Source organism: Neopelma chrysocephalum, unplaced genomic scaffold (assembly GCF_003984885.1).
Source record: "Neopelma chrysocephalum unplaced genomic scaffold, ASM398488v2 Primary Assembly neopelma1_224, whole genome shotgun sequence".
NCBI lineage: Eukaryota > Metazoa > Chordata > Aves > Passeriformes > Pipridae > Neopelma > Neopelma chrysocephalum.
The window spans coordinates 98,242-115,945 of NW_020897886.1; the positions used below are offsets into that span (position 1 = coordinate 98,242).

Here is a 17,704-nt window from a genome sequence, read left to right on the forward strand (position 1 = left end):
TGGTCCCTCCACACTTTGCAGAGAGGCAGCCACTACGGTCTGCAGAGAGATGGCTCTTACTTTGAAATAGGGCAGATGAAATATCTATCCTTCCTCCTAAAATTGCCTTTTCACCCTACGGTGACTGATTTGGGCTCACCCAGAGGAGACCTCAGCTCTCAGCCTTGCCACTGCTCGTGGCACCCTTTGCCTGGATAACTCATTCATGCTTCTCCCATTCATGCTTACCCAGAGCCCACATGATCAGAGTTGCCACTATTCCAGTGAAAATCTCACCCTGACAAGGGAAAGCAGGCACGTTGCTGCCCTTATCCACCACTCTGTGGGCACAGAAGACTGTTCCCTGAAGTCCAGAATTTAGAATTTGCCCATTTTGGGTACAGTACCCCAGTGGGGCTGGGCCATGGCCAAGGCCACCAGCCTGGGAACAGGTTGGCACACTTAAGAGTTTGATGTCCACCACTAACCCATGTCCCCAGGTGTCACATCTACACATCTGTTAAATCCCTTCAGTGATGGGGACTCCACCACTGCCCTGGGCAGCTGTGCCAGGGCTGGACAACCCTTTCAGTAAAGAAATTTTCCCAATATCCAACCTAAACCTCCCCTGGAGCAACTTGAAGTTATTTCCTTTTGTCCTGTCCCCTGTTCTATGGGAGGAGAGCCCAATCCTCCCCTGGCTCCATCCTCCTGTCAGGGAGTTGGAGAGAAGATAAGGTCCCCCCTGAGCCTCCTTTTCTCCAGGCTGAGTCCCCCTAGCTCCCTCAGCTCCTCCTCAGACTTGTGCTCCAGACCCTGATCCAGCTCCATTGCCCTTCTCGGGACACACTCCAGCCCCTCAATGTTTTTGTTGGAGTGAGGGGCCCAAAATGGACCCCAGGATTTGAGGTGCCCCAGCAGTGCCCAGTACAGGGGGACAGTCCCTGCCCTGGTCCCACTGGCCACACCAGTGCTGGTTCAAGCTGGGGTCATACAGGCCCTGCAGCAGACACTGCCCTTTGCATCAGGCAGAACCCAGCTCCTTCCCTGAAGCTTTTTGCATTCAAAATTCAGCAGCAGTTTGCTCTTCCACCAAGTCCACACCATCTCTCCCACCTCCAGCTGTCACAACATGGCACTGAGAGCCAGAGCACAGCTCAGCTCTGGGCAGAGCTGGATGCACAGCCACATCGAACAGCACCCACACCTCCCCAGGGCCAGGGGCAGGATTTGGCTGTGGGCTCTCTTACACCCCTCCTGCACCCCGGTGTCACCAAATAGCCCTGTCCCTCCTCCTGTCCCATGTCATTGCTGCTGCAGCCTCTCAAACCCATCTGAGCACAGTGACAGCTGTCACCTCCCATTCCAGCCCTACTGCCGGCTGTGCCATTCCTTCAGCCAGCAGCGAGCCTGGATGTAAGATCAGGTCCACCTGGGGTCAAAAACTGGTCCCAGAGCAATGCCTGCACACGCTCCATTGCTCCTGGAGCATCCCAAGCATTCCCCCAGCACCCACAGCACATGGGCGGCAGGGCTCACCATCGAGGAGGTCGCAGAGCATCATCTCCTAAAGCTAGGAAGGATGTCTGCACGGATGGATTCTTGCTACGGGGATATAACCACCATCCATGTTCACATTCCAGTTCACAGATCACTTGGAACCCCACGTGGTTTGTGCTGTGCTTGATTTTAAGCATGGACTGCCTTTGATGAAGGCGAGTGGTGCCCAGGGCCCACAGGATGGGCAGTTACAACACAGACCTCCCCCTACACCCCTGCAAGGACCTCAGACATTGCCAACAGATGCTCAGGACACATGTTGTGAGTTATGGAAGATGTAGCTGCCAACACAAACACTGCCCTGGACACACCTGCCCTCAGGCCAGCGGATCTTTCTTCCCCCCATCCTGCTCAGCCTCTCCATGTCAGGGACAAGGACATCCCCACCAGCACTCCCAGATGGGGGGACACACATCGTGCCAGCAGCCTCTGCCACCTCACCATGTGCCCAACAGGATGGTCATCTACAGGAAGGAGTCAAAGGAAAGATGGCTGGGAGCACCCTGTGGAGATGGATAGGGGGATACTGGTGGATGACAAATAGGACATGACCCAGCCATGGGCACTGGCAGCCCAGAAAGCCAAGTGTGTCCTGGGCTCATCCCAGCTGTGCGGGCAGCAGGTGAGGGAGGGGATGCTCCCAGTCTGCTCTGCTCTCCTGAGAACCCCTGAGCTGCCTCCAGCTCTGGGGGCCCAGCAAAAGACTGGTGTTAAACTGAGGGTGGGGTCAGGTCGGACCATGACCAGGGCTGGTGAGGCCCTGGCACAGGTTGCCCAGAGAAGTTGTGGCTGCCCCATCCCTGGAAGTGTCCAAGGCCAGGTTGGACGGGGCTTGGAGCAACCTGGGCTAGTGGAAGGTGTCCCTGCCCATGGCAGGGGTGGTGGGACTGGATGATCTTTGAAGGCCCCTGCCTACCAAACCTCTCTGTGATCCCATAAAAGCCCCCTCCTAGGGCAAGCAAGGTGGGAAGCACCAAGGAGCCTCTGCAGCCCTGTACAGGAAAATGCACCTCCAACACAACTTCCCCCAAGCCTACTCAGCTTTCCTTGCCATCATCCTGGCAGGATCTTAATTTGCCAGAATTCTGAGTCCGTTTCTGAAGCCTGTGAGGAAAGTAATCCCACCGCTAATTTTAAACACAGGCCTGTACTGTGACCACACAGGCCAGGGATGGGCAGCAGAGGAAGGGCAGCAGGACCCCACACTGCCTGCCAAGATGCTCCTCTCCCTGTTGTCTCTTGTCTGTCCCTTCCACAACGAAAACAGTCTGGCTCATTGCTTGAAGGGTGCCACATCCCTGCCTGGTCCCATCCCTGCTGTCCACAGCACCCTACCAGACCCAGAAATCCGAAAGGAAGGGAACTCACCTCCCAGGGAAGGGGTTTCTGCCAAAGCCAGGCACAGCCTGGTCGGAGGCACTCGTGGTTGAAGGCAGCTCACCCCCGGGCACACAGGGGCTGACAGACAGGCAGGGAGATATTATTTAGGGCAGGGAGATGTTATTTAGGGTAGGCACTGGACAGGGGGAGCGGCACAAAGCCCAGCCGGGAGCCCCGTGAAGAGGAAATTACACGGATGGAGCCTGCTGGTCAGGAGGGCACGTGTCACTTGTCATTTCGGGCTGGAGAAGGGCACCATCTGTCCAACCCACGTCACTGGAAACACCCTCGGTGCCACGTCACTTCAGACCCCCTGCTGTCAGGCACATCACCTCAATCCCCCAAGCCAGGGAGGCAGCAGCTGAGGAGTGACCAGGACTGGAGGAGGAGACGCCACTGGGAGAGCTCATGGGATGCAGGGTACTGAAGGATCAGCTGCTCCCAGCATCTCCCTCCACACGCTGCCAGTCCTCACAACTCTCACCCCAATCTTTAGGTGTCCCCCCATGCACTGCTGCTAAGGTAGGAATGAGACTAAAACGTTACAAAGGAAACCACAAGCATCCACACAGCCGACAGCGTTTTGGCTTCACGCACCCCAGCTGTGAGCATCCCGGGTTTCCAAAGCCACATGGAAAGCTCCTGTCTCAGTCAAAACTACCCATGGGTGATGCTCAGCATGAGCAACAAACAATTCCCAAGCCTGGGCTTGCTCACCAGCGACAGGTGAGGAGCGTCACTCCCAACATTGGGCACAGGATCCTACCAGTGCCCCTCCACTCCTGCCTTGGGCACTGTCAGGCAGCACCAGGGATCTTGGGGCTCCAGGCTTTGCTCCCACACAGGGTAGGTGAGGATGACCCTTTTTCTATAAGGTTTTTATTCCTCCAGCCCACTGGAGGCCAAGCAGCGGGCACCGTGCTGGCAGCAGGGACAGCTCTGGGATCCGCTGCCTCCTCGGCACCGCTGAGCACCGGGAGCAAGATGGGGAGGGCAGGTCAGGCAGAGCTCCTCCGGCAGCTTTCAGGGCCTCACAGAGTTCAAGGTGCCCTCCACAGGAGCTGAAATCCCAAGAGGAGGCAGAGCAGAGCTGTGATACCCTCCCTGGCAAAGCTGAGCAGCGGGTGGGAAGACGTCCAGAGCCCTGGAGCATCCTGGCTCTGTGGGTTTTGCAACCAGCACACTGCTAACAAATGTAGTACGGGGTAGATCACATCCCTGCGGTTCCAACCCGCCCCATTCCCTCCACAGGCACTTTCTGGAAGAGGCAAAGCAGCACAGACCACCCGAAAAGACTTCATGCCTGCTCTCCTCCAAGCAGCAAAGGTGGCAGGACAAGCTGTGTAGGGCACAGCCAGGTCTCTGTCACCTCAGCAGTGGCCACATGCAGCCTTTGAGCTCCTGCCCTCTCCTGTCAGCGCTGCAGATGAATTTCACCGTGTCCAAATGCATCCACAGAGAAGGAGCAGGCAGCAGAGCCAGGGCAGAGGAGCAACGGGCTTGGTTACTGCCAGGCATATCTGCACCCATGGGATTGTGCTGACCCCTGGCATATCCCTCTGCCAAGCCCTGCCAGCACCCTTTCCTAGGAAACATCCGTGCCCAAACAGGCAGTGAGCCCTCATCCACCTCCAGCACCCCACAGGGCTGGGGGGTTGACCCCCACAGGGCTTGGGGCTCCCACCACGCCGCCTGCCATCCCCACCAGAGACAAGGCAAGCCTCACAAAAGCACAATGGAAGGAAAAAGCCACACCAGCTGCCACCCCCTTTTTAGGGACCATTCAGTGAAGCAAAGAAAGGCCTCATCCCTGCGCTGCAGGATGCTGCTCGCCGGCTCCGCTCCCAGGCTGCATCTGTTTGTTTTTATTTACGGACACCTCCGCGCGGCTCTGCCCAGCCGGAGAGATTCCAGCCATCTGGGCTTGACTTGCTTTGCAAAATGACGCCCTTTCCGTGCCGAAGCCGGAGCGCCGCGGGACGCACGGCACAGGCTGCTCCCGGGAGGTGCCTCCGAGCAGTCGTGGGTCGTGTCCCCGCACAGAGCAGCACACGGGGGGTCCCACCCCCAACACCGGTTGCCTCATTTCCCGTGTCCAAGTCCCCCCAGCCTGAGGCATCGCTGCCGGCACCGGGAGCTCCCACGGCAGCTCGTTCCAACGTGCGGTTGCGCAGGGAAGGACGAGGTCAGAATAACTCAGCGGCGAGCGGCACAGACATCTCTTCTCAGCCATCTCGCAGAGCCTACAGGACACGTAGGAGAGCGTATGGATGCCCAGATCCCTGGAAACATCCCAGCCCAGCTCTGCGACGCTCGGCAGCACGAGGGCAGCTCAGCACAGCCCCGCCTGAACGAGCCCCAGGGCCTCCCAGCCCCTCACCCTGGGGCTGCCCTGACCCCCCACACCTCAGGGTTTGCTTGAGGGGTCTGTAGCAGCCAAAACAGGCTCTTCCTCAGGAGTCCAGGGCTGAGGTCCTGCTCCAGAGGGTTTTCAGGGAGGTGATGTCAAGGCTGAGGGTGAGGACTGACAGAGGGTCTGCTCCTGAGAGAGAGCCCTGGAGAGCTGAACGACCTGACAGCATGGTTTAAACTACCTACAGCCTCAGCCCCTTCTGCAGACTATATAGTACAGCTGTGCACTGTGATAAACTGGCCATTCCACGGCACACAGGCCCCAACTCAGCTATGTCCAATTCCAATATTAAATCCAGCTGGCAGCCTGTCACCAGTGGTGTTCCCCAGGGATCAATGTTGGAGCCACTCCTGTTTAATGTCTTTATCAATGAAGTGGATGAGGGGATTGAGGGCACCCTCACACTGAGTTGGGTGGGATGTCGACCTACTGGAGGGCAGGAAGGCTCTACAGAGGGATCTGAACAGGTTGGATCGATGGGCCAAGGCCCAAGGGCAAGGGCAAGTGCCAGGTCCTGCACTTGAGTCACAACAACCCCATAAATGCTCCAGTTTGGGGGCAGAGGGGCTGGAAAGCTGGAAAAAGACCTGAGGGTGCTGGCTGACAGTGACTGAACATAAGCCTTAAATTACTCCAAGGGAGGTTTAAACTGGATATTGGGAAAATTTCTTCATTGAAAGGGTGGTCAGGCCCTGGCACCGCTGCCCAGGCAATGGTGGAGTCCCCATCCCTGCAGGGATTTAAGAGACATGTAGATGTGGCATTTGGGGACATGGGTTAGCGGTGGCCTTGGCACCACTGGGGTAACATTTGGATCTTAGAGGGCTTTTCCAACCTAAAACTCTCTATAACTCTTATATTCACCAAAACCGGCCTGTACTTCCCACTGACAACTTTTTAATGAATAAAAGTCCAAGGCACAAATGACTTCAGCATTCAGCAACATCTGCATGAGTCAGGAGGTGTTTCCAATTTCCAACACTAGCAGTGCAAGGGAGAACATGATTTCCAAGAGTTTTGTCCTTAGGTGTTGGCTTTCACTGCTGCAGAATCACATTCACAGGCTTTGGCACAAAGCCCAACCTTTTAATCAGAGCCCTGGTCACTCTTAAACTCAGTTTTAGAAGCAAGTAGGTAAAATTCCACTAAACTCTGAAGAACAAGTGACAGAGGTGACAGAGGTGCCACAGATCCTGGAGAGGGCAACGAGCTGAACTCACTGACCTCCTCCTGCAGTTCTGGAATGTGGACAGCACCGTGGACAGCTCCCACAGCTGTGTAACCAGGATCAACATATGAAAATCAAGGGAGTCTATAAAATGGTAATCCTTCAAATGCCACTGCACCACCTACAAAGAGGCACTCATGGAATGTGTTGGTTTGGAAGGGACCTTCAAGGATCCTCCAGTCCAACACCCCACCATGGGCAGGGACACCTTCCACCAGGTCAAGTTGCTCACACAGTCATGAATGCTCAAAGAGGGGAATGACACTTCTTTGGTGCTCTTGCCTAGACCCTGTAAAAGAACCTCAGCACCATCCAGGTGGGACACTGATACTCCAGAAGGCAAACATCCTCTGGAAAACCAAAACTAACAGTTGTTTCATACACAAACCTGAAGTCTGACAGGACTAGAAGGAAGACCAGCAATGGCAGATAAAGAGTTCATATTAACAAACCAGCAGCACAGAGCACAGCAGGAGTGCTGCAGGATGGAAGTGGCCACAGCAGCAGCGAGTTCCTGAAAACTCACAGGACAATGTGAGCAGAAGACTTTAGGTTTTAGCTAGTTCCCATGAAAAGAAACCCGAGTCTGTAAGTATCCACTAGAATCTCAAACACTGCACTGTTAACAGAAAGCTCAGTCTCATCCTGCAGATTTCAACACTGCGTGGCCAGGTCTGTCCCCTGCTCCTGGGGTGGACACCCAGGTGCCAGCAGCAGGGAGGCAGTAGAAGGAGAATGCTGGCCTAAGAGCAAATGAATACAATTTGTGCAGGAGATTTGGAATTTTACAACCCAGTCAGGACCCAGTCTAGTGGAAGATGCCCCAGCTCATGGCAACGGGGTTGGATGACATGGTCTTTGAAGGTCCCTTGGCAACTGAGGGGAAGCTTTTCCTTATCCTGAGCTCTCCCCAGCTGCTGCAGCAGAAGGACTTCCCATTCTCCTCTGGATGCCTTCAAGGACACTTTTTGGCCATCAGATGTCTTGGGCTCCAATCACTACTTCCAGCACTCCTGCAAAAGGTGATGGAGGAAGAAGAGACTCTCCTGCCTGGGGACAGTGGCTGCGTTGCCATGGGAAATACTCAGAGCATCACTGAAGAAGGCTGAAAGTTGCTTCAGGATATATCTCTTATGTGGGACCTGAGCACTCAGAGGTCTGTCTGCTGTGGCTGCCCCATCCCTGGAAGTGTTGAAGGCCAGGCTGGATGGGGCACAGAGCAATCTGGTCTAGTGGAAGGTGTCCCTGCCCATGGCAGAGCATTGGAACAAGATGATCTTTGAATGGTCTTTCCAACCCAAACCACTCTGCGAACCCACGGCACACCACAGCCTGTCCCCTGCTCACAGACAAAACTCTGCTCCCTGGTTTGGGGGGCAAGGCAGCACCCACATTTCCAACATCTGCCCTGTCCCGGGCCACTGCAGACAGAGGCTCAGCCAGCCTGGGGCATGTCGCCCCTGCCCTCTCCCCTTCTTCCAGCTCAGCAGAACTTTCTACTCCTCCTGCTTCCAGACTTGCCTCATTTCATATTTCTTCTAAGCAGAGACAGCCCCGCTGGCTTTGTGCCTGGTCTGGTCCTGACACAGCATCGCTCCGTCTCCGTTTCCCGTGCCATCCTCCGCTCGCCTTCCCCTCCCCACGCATCTCCTGTAGGATCAGCCTGCAGACTCCACGGTCCAAGGACACTTAGCCGTCCCCTGACGCAGGTGTGCTCAGGTCACCCGGAGCCAGGACAACACTGCACACTCTGTCTTCCTGGGTCTCCCACTCGGGCTCACTCACCTCCTTTTTGCTAATACACGTAATTTTCTGGAAGTAGCAATTTATCACAGTACTTAGCTTAATGAGCCTTACTGTACATGTTCTGCCTGTAGTGATAATTTTGCATATTTCCTGAGAAATCTTGTTAACGGGGAGATACATGGCAAAACAAACATTTGTACAGCTTCTGAGCAGCTCACACACAAAGACACTGCAATTAAAACAATGACACTCAACCCCTTTGGCTCCAGCCCTCTCAGACATCCAGCGTGCAGACAACATATCAGGATGCACTTATCCCTCTTATCAGTCTTTGGTGCCCACAGATTGGCACCAGGTCTCAGGGGACCAAGAGTATTCCTGCGTTCACGTTGACTTCAGTGGGATCACCAAATCCCCACGCACCAGATCTGACGTTTCCCAGCACACACCAAGGGACCCTGGGGCTCAGTGTCCCCTCTGAGGTCTGTCTGTCCCCCAAACCCCCATCCATCACCCTGCCAGTCCTGTCCTGGGCTGGGGACATGACACACCACCCAGAGCTGACCTAGAGGCTGGGCTTTGCATGCTGCCATGTTTAATGCACATCAAAGGGTTTTCCCAATTTTTGGCTTGCCCTATCACGGTGTGTGCCTGCTGCTGCAAACCATGTCCCTACAGCACAGGACCCCACAAACACTAGGGAGCACAGGAGCATCTCACACGAGAGTGTGCAGGGCTCATCTACACCCCTCTTGTCACCTTCCTCTGTGCCTGGCTGACACCCCCAGGAGCGAGGACTCTCCGGTGTCTCACCCCATCCTGCCCCACGGCCCAGGGGAAGCAGACAAAGCAGCTTCCCTGCCCTGGAGCCTGCGGAATGTGCCATGCTCCAGGGGCAGCCACAGTGCACGACCTGCCACGGCAGCCCTGCTCCTCCCGGCCCCAAAAACTGAGCGTTTGAGCATCGCTGCCCAGCCTGCCGAGCCCAGGCGGCTGCGCGGGCTGCGGACACGCCACACCGAGCCACCGGCTGTCACCCGCCACGTGACAGCCCCACTCCCGGCCGGGAGGCACCGAGAGCAGCTGAATTATTTACGTGACCCTTGTGGTTGAACAGGAGAGCTCGGAAGCACGTAGGGCAACCGAGAGGGTTAAGAAAGGGAAGGGAGACGGCATTTAAACAAGGAAATATATCTCTATGTCTCTAAGGTCTGCAGGGTTTTCTGCTGTGGGAATGGAGGGGGGAGTCTGGAAGAGATGGAGACAGACAAGACACGACTTCTGCAAACAGCAACTGTGGTTGACTTCACATTTGTGTCCCCGGGAGAGAAAGCCTCAGTGGGAGCAGCACAGCATTAACGGGAAGGGATGGAGAGAGGTCTGGCTGTGGGTCCTGGGGCACCGCTGAAGATCTCACTGCCGCAGGAGGGGACAGGGTGGATCCACGGAGCTGGACCTGGAGCCCACCTCGCTTCCTCTCTGCTTTTATTTTTAACACCCACCTCCCACAACTCCCACAGGCAGGAGCTCAGAGCAGGGACGTGGCTGGCAGGAGCTGGGGAGGGCAGTGTCACGGCACAAACACATGGGCTTTGCTGGAGAAAGGCATCCAAAAACAGCTGCTGGAGGGGAGTGATGGGCTCAGGAGGAAAGAACCCCAGAAAAAGGTGCCCCCACCCACAGCTGGGTAGTTGGAATTGTATGGTTCCTTCTAACCCAAACCACTCCATGATCCTATGACACTGGCACATTTCCCTCACTTTCCCCTGCTCTCAAAACATCATTCATAATTATTTTACTATTTGGACCTGTGACACGCCCTGGAAATCCCAATGTCTCATCCAAACATCTGCCACATCCCTGGCAGGACAGAGCAGTGTGGGACCCTCAGAGTCCTGCACACACACACATCATGTCATCGGGGTTGCTTTTGGGGGTGTTGGGAAAGGGGATCAGCTCCAGCCCTGCTCCAGATAGGCAGGAAAGACCACCCCTGGCCACAGCTGTGGCACCTACACAGGGGCAGTTGTGAGCAAAGCTCTGCTCAGCCTCGTCCCAGGCATCCTGCATGGCCCATCCTCAGCTGCTCTCCTCCGCAAGAGGACATGTTTCAGCCATAAGCTAAATTTCCTGTCCCTGGTTCAGAGCAGGCCTGGGGACACGACCCCCACCAAGGGCACTGGATAAGCTCCAGTGAGTCTGATCCCAACTGGAGCCTGAAGGTTCAGAAAAGAGCTGGGATTAGCATTTTGAATTTCAAGTACCATTTTAAAAATCCCATTAAGACATAGAGCTCTTGTTCTGCACAGCAGTGACCGCCCTGCATCCCCTCCTCTGCTCCAACAATGCCAACTCTTTTTATATTAATCCTTTTTTATCATCCCTGGCAGAATTTAGACACTGCATTAATACAGAAAGAAGCGGACCAGGCTATTAATGAGGCAGCACAGAGAAAACAAGCCCAAACGCTCCTGACTCTCTGTCCACTGCAGCATCTCGCTCCTCCCTGGTGCCCGCCACCACGGAGGCTGTAAATCCACACTGCAAATCCACGTGTCCCACATGCTGCCCCGCTCCCTGCAGCTCTGCCAGGGGAGCACCCACTCAGATCCAGGGCATCTGATTGCTGGAAAGCAGACCTCCATCCCCAGGAACCCCCTGGGAAGGATGCTGCACCCTCAGCATGAGGCTGATGAATAAGGAGCAGCAGCGGGAGTGAGGCGAAAACACATTTTATTTTTCTTAAGGCGTATTTAAAGGAACGGAGAGATTTTAAAATACTCCATAGCATCACTTCTCAGCCAGCACCGGCTGCCAAGAGGACATTCACGAGGCTGGTTTTTACTATTATTATTAAAAAGCCTATTTTCCAATCCCATTTCACAGCCTGCGCTGGTGGTGGAGACAGAGCCCCATGTTTGGGTGCTTTCCAGGCAGAGCGGGGGGGGGGGCAGCTGTTCTTTATATAGCCCCTTCCTCCTCCGGCATCCACAGCCACCCCTGGGCATCCACAGTCACCCCTCGCCATCCACAGCCGCCCAATCACCCCGGCAGTCACCCCATTATCCCCAACAGCCACCCCCTCGGTCCCTTGCTGGCGTCACCCCAGCTCCATCCTCCTGTTGTTTTCCAGATCGAGCCAAACTCCCGTCTGAGAGATGCCGGTGGGATCCCTGCGGGACAGCCAGCCTGGCCACCCACAGCCGTCCCCACTGCCCCCCGCTGCACGGCATGGTCCCCCCCGCCAGGGACAGATCCCTCCTCGCTCCCAGGCAGCCCCGATGGTGAAGTAATTAAAAAACCACCAAGAAAAAGCAGCAGAGCGAGGGCCGGGGGGTGACACGGGGTGGGGCCCCGGGATTTAGGGTTCTGTGCCCCCGGCCACCCCCGCTGCTCCCACGCGTGGGCGGCAGCACCTCCACGGTCCCAGGGGGAACGAGGGGGGTCCGGGTCACGGGCAGCGGGGGGCACTGGGGGGCTCCTACAAGGGTGCTCCACGCGCAGCCGCCGCCTCCTCCCACCGCCCGCGCCCCGGGACCGCGGGGGGCTCGGGGGCTCCGCGGGACCCGGCACCGGCTGCGGCCGCACCGATGCCCCGCGGACACCCCCGGTCACGGCCCCGGGGGGGCAACGGCCGGTCCAGCGCGGGGCAGCGGCCCCGAGGCGCTCCCCGGCCCCGCCGCAACGGCCGCGCCGGAGGATGAACACGCAAAACGGGAGCGGAGCGCGGCGGGCGCGGCACGGCCCCGGGGGGAGCGCGGCACGGCCCCGCGGGCAGCCCCCGCCCGGCCCCGCACCGGCACCAACACGCGTCTGTATCCGGTCTGCCCGGCGGTGATGCCGCTCAACCGCCGCGGCCCCCGGCACCGCGCAGACCGGGTCCCCCACGGGGGCAACGCCGGGGGGAACCGGAGCGGCCCCCCATGGTAGAAGAGACCCCGCTCCCGCCGCGACACCCCGGCGATGGCCGGGGGGGCTCAGCCCCGGCCCCCCAGCCCCCGCCCAGCCCCGCTCGCCGCCGCTCGGGGCACGGCCCGCGGAGGGGGGGCCGGGGCGGCGGCGGGCGGTCCCCGATGGGGGCAGAGCGCTGCCCGCATCCCCCGCGACCCCCTCGGCTGCGCCCCCCACTCACAGCGCGCAGCTCCCCGGTCCGGTCCTTCATCCTGCCCCGCCGCCGCCGCCGCTGGGAACGGCCGGAGCGGGGAGGGGCGCGCGCCGAGCATGCGCGGAGCGGGGCGGGCGGGGCGGGGGGGACACCGGGGGGGCACCGGCGGGGTGGGGGGACAGGCGGGGGGGACACAACTTGGGGTCGCACTGCGCGGTCACACTGCGGGGAAGAGGCGGGTGGGGTCTCACATCGCGGGGAGGCGACCGGGGGGGCACAGCTGCGGGCGGGTGTCACCGGCGGGGGGGATGGGGGGGCACACCGAGGGGCACGTGATGTGTCCCTCTTGCGGGGAACTCACACCTGCGGGCGTCACGTCTCGGGGGTCACACTGGGAGGGATCCGTGCGCGGAGGTCACAGCTGCGGGTCGCACCCAGGGGACCTGACACTTGGGGGAGTCACGTCTGGGGGAGGGTCACACTTGAGGAGCCCTTGGGAGGAAGTCACATCTGGGAATAGAGTCGGGGGTATCACACCTCGGGAGGCCACACCTGTGGGACGTCACATCAGGGTGCTCTCAGGATGTAGGGGGGGCGCACAGCAGGGCAGCCCCAAGGGTAGGGTCACCCCTGGGTGTCACTGCGGCAGTGGGGGTCCAACATACACCACGGTTTGGGGGCACCAGCAGGGGGGCTGGCCCTGACCCCAACCTGGAGACAGGCAGGGGATGTTGGGGGGACCACCCTGGGGACCCCAAACCCAGGTTTGCAGGGAGCAGGTGCCAGCAGGGCTCAAACAAACGCTGCCAGTTTGCTGCTTTTGGGGAAAATGGTAGCTTTCAGAGACACCCCTGTTCCCCCCCTTTCCCGGAACAGAGAGGAGCGGGATCTCACACAGCCGGGGCCCGCAGGTTCCTGCAGGTCCTGTTGCCAGCGGATCCAGCCGCAGGGCCACTGGGCGCAGCTCTGGCAGCCCGGCACGTGTCCAGCATCCCTGGGGTGCCCAGTGCTTGGGTACACCCGGTGCAGAGGCTCGGGTCTTCCCCTCGGGTGTTGCGGCCAAACCCGATGCAGCTCACCCGTCACAGCCCCGCACATAGCCCTGATCATCCCGCACAGTCCCTCAGGGCTCTGCTCACCCCGCACACAGCCCTGTTCACCCTGCAAAGTCCCGCAATCCCCCTCACCCTCCACTGTCCCGCACACCCCGCACTGCCCCGCATGGCCCCCTCACCCCACACACAGCCCCGCAAACCCCTCTCACCCCACACTGTCCCGCGCTGTCCCGCACCCCCCGCACTGTCCCGCGCTGTCCCGCAACCCCCGCACTGTGCCGCACCCCCCTCTCACCCCGCACACCCCGCACTGTCCCGCACCCCCGCACTGTCCCGCACTGTCCCGCACACCCCGCACTGTCCCGCACTGTCACGCACCCCCTCTCACCCCGCACACCCCGCACTGTCCCGCACTGTCCCGCACACCCCACACTGTCCCACACACCCCACACTGTCCCGCACACCCCACACTGTCCCGCACTGTCCCGCACACCCCACACTGTCCCGCACACCCCACACTGTCCCGCACACCCCGCACACCCCACACTGTCCCGCACACCCCGCACTGTCCCGCACTGTCCCTCCCCCGTGACCCCTCCGCGGGTGCGGGTCCCGCTCTGGGACGTGGCGCCCCCTCGCGGCCTCAGCGGGGATGTGCGGGGTCAGACCCCGATACCCCCGGGCCCCCTTCCCGCGGCTCCGGGAGAGCTCAGACCGCCGGGAGAGCCCCGCCAGGGTCCGCCAGAGCCGCCCCAGCGTTCCCGTGTTGTCCCACGCTTGATTTTTCCCCGACTTACTAGGCTCCATCCCTTTCCCACTTTTTCTTCCTCTCTAAAACATCCCATGGTAATTTCTGTGCAGTCCTCCGCATCCCAAAGGTGTTCCCTGCTCCCAGACAGCCATAGCCCCCCTTTCTCCAACAGATGCCCTCACAGCAGGACCCTGAGCTGAGCCTCTGCCCGGACAGGGTGTCACTTCCTCGAGTCCCTCCGCACTCACCCTTCCCCAAGGCAGGTGAGAAGGATGAAGCCTTCCAGACCCAGCTCTCTGTGCTCACCTCTCCCCAGAGCCAGGACACCACACTCTGGCTGTCCCAGCTGAGACTGGGCATGGGTCTGACCATGCTTTTTTTCCATCACCACACTGGAGCACCTTCCCCTGATAGAGCAAACAGCTCATCTTGCCTGTGGCCCCACACTCGGCTCCCTCCAAGCTGCCACAGCTCAACACAGCTGGGTGGATCTCCAGTACTAACACGGGGCTGCCAGAGCAGGGACCCTCCAGCAGGACAGGTCAGCACCCTCCTCCATACAGGACCTCGAGCAGGACCACCCCACCCCCACCTGAAGGACCTTTTTAGCCAAATCCCATCAAGAGGCTCCCAAATAAACATTTTCCTCCTCTCCTAAGCTTCATGGAGTACCATGAAAGGCAGCATTCCCACTTTGCAAGCTTCCTGGCTGCTACACAACACCCTTCCCTACTTCCAGTCCCAACAGCTTCCCACCTCCAGGGAGGATGCAGGTCCCCTCCGTGCTGGGTGCCACCACCCACCTCAGGGAGCTCTGCTGTGTGGCAGAGGCTGGAACAAGGGACAGAGCAGCTTCTGACACCAAGAACTGTGACACGGCTGGGGGTGTGACCCTCCAAGAGCCCTGGGTTCACATGGGCTCACGGAGGGGGTCAGACAGCTCCTCACCCGTGCGGTGAGCAACAGGGGCTGCAAACCCAGGGAGCCAGAGGCACAGCTCCCTGGAACAGTGTCTGCAGCACTCAGTGTATTGATGGGCTTTCAGGTGAGTCAGGCAGCCCAAAATGCAGCAGAGAAACCCGAGGACACATGAGGAATTACAGAGGTGTTTTGAGCAGAGGCTGCAGGAGGATGGCTGGTGCAGCTGCGGTGGATCCAAGATCGATCCTGCCGTTCCTAAGGACTTCCATCAAAAGAGACAGGATCACGACTGTTGATGGAAGAAAGAGCTCAGGCATGCACAACAGGGTGCAGAATTAATCCTCACCAGGAACACAGAGAAAAGCAAGGGCTTGGCTCGGAGTGAGGCTGACAGTGCGGACACAATGGAAATCCAGAGCTCAGCCCCGAGCAGGGGCTGCAAGACCTGCAGCTTTGCTGCAGCTCAGAAACCACCTGAAGCTGCTCATTCATTCATTTTGCAGCCACTGCTGTCACTTCAGGGACACTATTGCCTTTAGAGGCAGAGGACAGAGATCCTGGAGCAGCTGCTAGAAGTAATTTGTCGAGGAACAGACTGGAAAGCTGTTCAGGGAGGGACAGACCGGAGCCACTGAGCACAGCAGTGCTGGGAAAGCCAGGGAGGAGTTCTCGCTGCCAAGAACACAGGCCAAGTCCTGTGGCAAGGGAGAGGCAGGATCTCAGAGGCAAGGCAGGGATGAGGCTCACCCCAGCACCCCACTGCCCGTGCCCACAGGGATGTGCCAGGGAGGGCAGGAGCAGCACAGGGAAGGGCCCCTACGACCGTAGTCAGAAGTGGATCCAGCTGGAAGTTGCCTCTCCCTGCACGAGGGGAGCAGGGACGATGCCAGTGGCGATTGCTCCAAACGCTCGTCTCCATGCCAACAGCCATTAAAAAGTCGCTTTTGGACAGCTAACATGGGCTGCAATCCCTTGTGCCCAAGGACAGGAGGATACTGTGCCATGCCTTTTCTGAGGACAGGACTCCTGGGGCCAATTCACATCAGGGAACGGGGATTGGGAGGAAGGAGAGCCATGCCACAACCTGCAGATGTTGAGGCAGGACACCCAGAAAGGCGTTGGGCTGGGGTGGAAAGTATAGAAGATCTGTGCCCTGTCGGCCTGGACTGACTGAAAAAGTCAAAACAGGACAGGAGAAGGGAAAGGAAGGAGAAGGAGAGGTGACCAAGGGGAAGAGGGAGAGCACATCTATGGTGGAAAAAGTTGGACATTGCAAGGGCTCAGTGTTTCCAGCAGCAGCAGGAAACTGTGGCGTCCATCTGGTCTCTCATTCCCAATGACATGTCCAGAGCTGTAAGAGCATCATGGTGCTCACAAGTACATGAGCAGAGGGAACAAGATCTCCCAGGCAGTGGCAGTGTTGGACGGGAACCCCTTGGAGAAACAATAACCACCTGGCAGGAATCAGGGGCTCCCTCCTTCTCACGCCTCCAGCAGCAGCCTGACAACAGGCACAAGCTGCCACTGCCAGTGCTCTGCACAGAAAAATAAAACATCTGACAGGGATGATCTGTAGTCTCTATCTTCATGTAAGGAACAGGTTGAAAAACAGTCATGGTGATGCTGCCTGAAGGAAAGCTGGGGACTAGACCTTGATGTCCAGCTTGACCTTTCTGGCTTTCTAAGGTCACATAAAGTCACGGGAAACCCACGTTTCCCACCTTCCCAAAGGATGATCCTCTCATTCTCAGGTCTGGAAAGCTTGAAACAACCTGGAATCGCACACCTCCAAGACAAGTTTCACTTTCACACATTGTAGAAATCCTCCCAACTGTTGTGAAAGTCAGATGATTTTATTTTTAAGTACAAGAACTTGTGAATAAATTATAGCGAAGTCTGATTCCGTCAGTCCTTTCTGATTTTTTGTGTTACTCCAGAAAATGATTTTGACAGATGAGAGAGAAAGGGAAGCACCTCCAGCCTACACGGCACTTGGGTGCACTTAAAAACCTGCTCGAACCAAAGCAGTGAGAGAAATTCAATCAAACCAAAGCAATCATTCCAGTGCAGGAACAGGGCACATGGACACTTATTTCTTGACTGATCCGATAAAGTGGGATTTTGCTCAGGTCAGCTCTACTCTGCCCTGCATTGAAATACTGACATTAACTGCAGAGAACGTGGGCTGCACCTTGGGAGGACAATGAGCATTAATAAAATGGCAGCAGGGGGGTGAGAGGCAAAGCAACCCAGAGCTTCCCTTTGCTGCCAGGAGCCTTCCTCTGCTACTCCAACCCCATGGCTAAAATTAAAATATATTGATCCAACAATCAGCCTCTGGTAGGTGTTTGAAAACAACCACTTAAAGCCCATACTGCACATAAAATACTCCTCTCCCTCCCCACACACCAGGCAGAGGAAGGACAAATCTTTTGCCTGGAGCTGCAGCTCCACTGTGGACACAGCCCTGGGTCCTTCCCAAACACCCCTCCTGGTGCATATCCCCAGAATCCTTCCCAAACACCCCTCCTGGTGCATATCCCCAGGATCCTTCCCCAACACCCCT

General features: G+C 58.0%; 1 protein-coding gene across 1 annotated transcript in view; it reads right to left on the reverse strand.

Annotated features, from left to right (window-relative positions):
- STX1A (syntaxin 1A) overlaps nt 1–12,534 on the reverse strand; it is a 65,782-nt gene extending 53,248 nt beyond the window's left edge. The window contains exon 1 of the mRNA XM_027703288.1: nt 12,439–12,534. Within this exon, the coding sequence (XP_027559089.1) occupies nt 12,439–12,468 (30 nt within the window). The 5' untranslated portion in view covers nt 12,469–12,534. The remainder of the gene's footprint in view (nt 1–12,438) is intronic.
- Nucleotides 12,535–17,704: the final 5,170 nt, after the last annotated feature.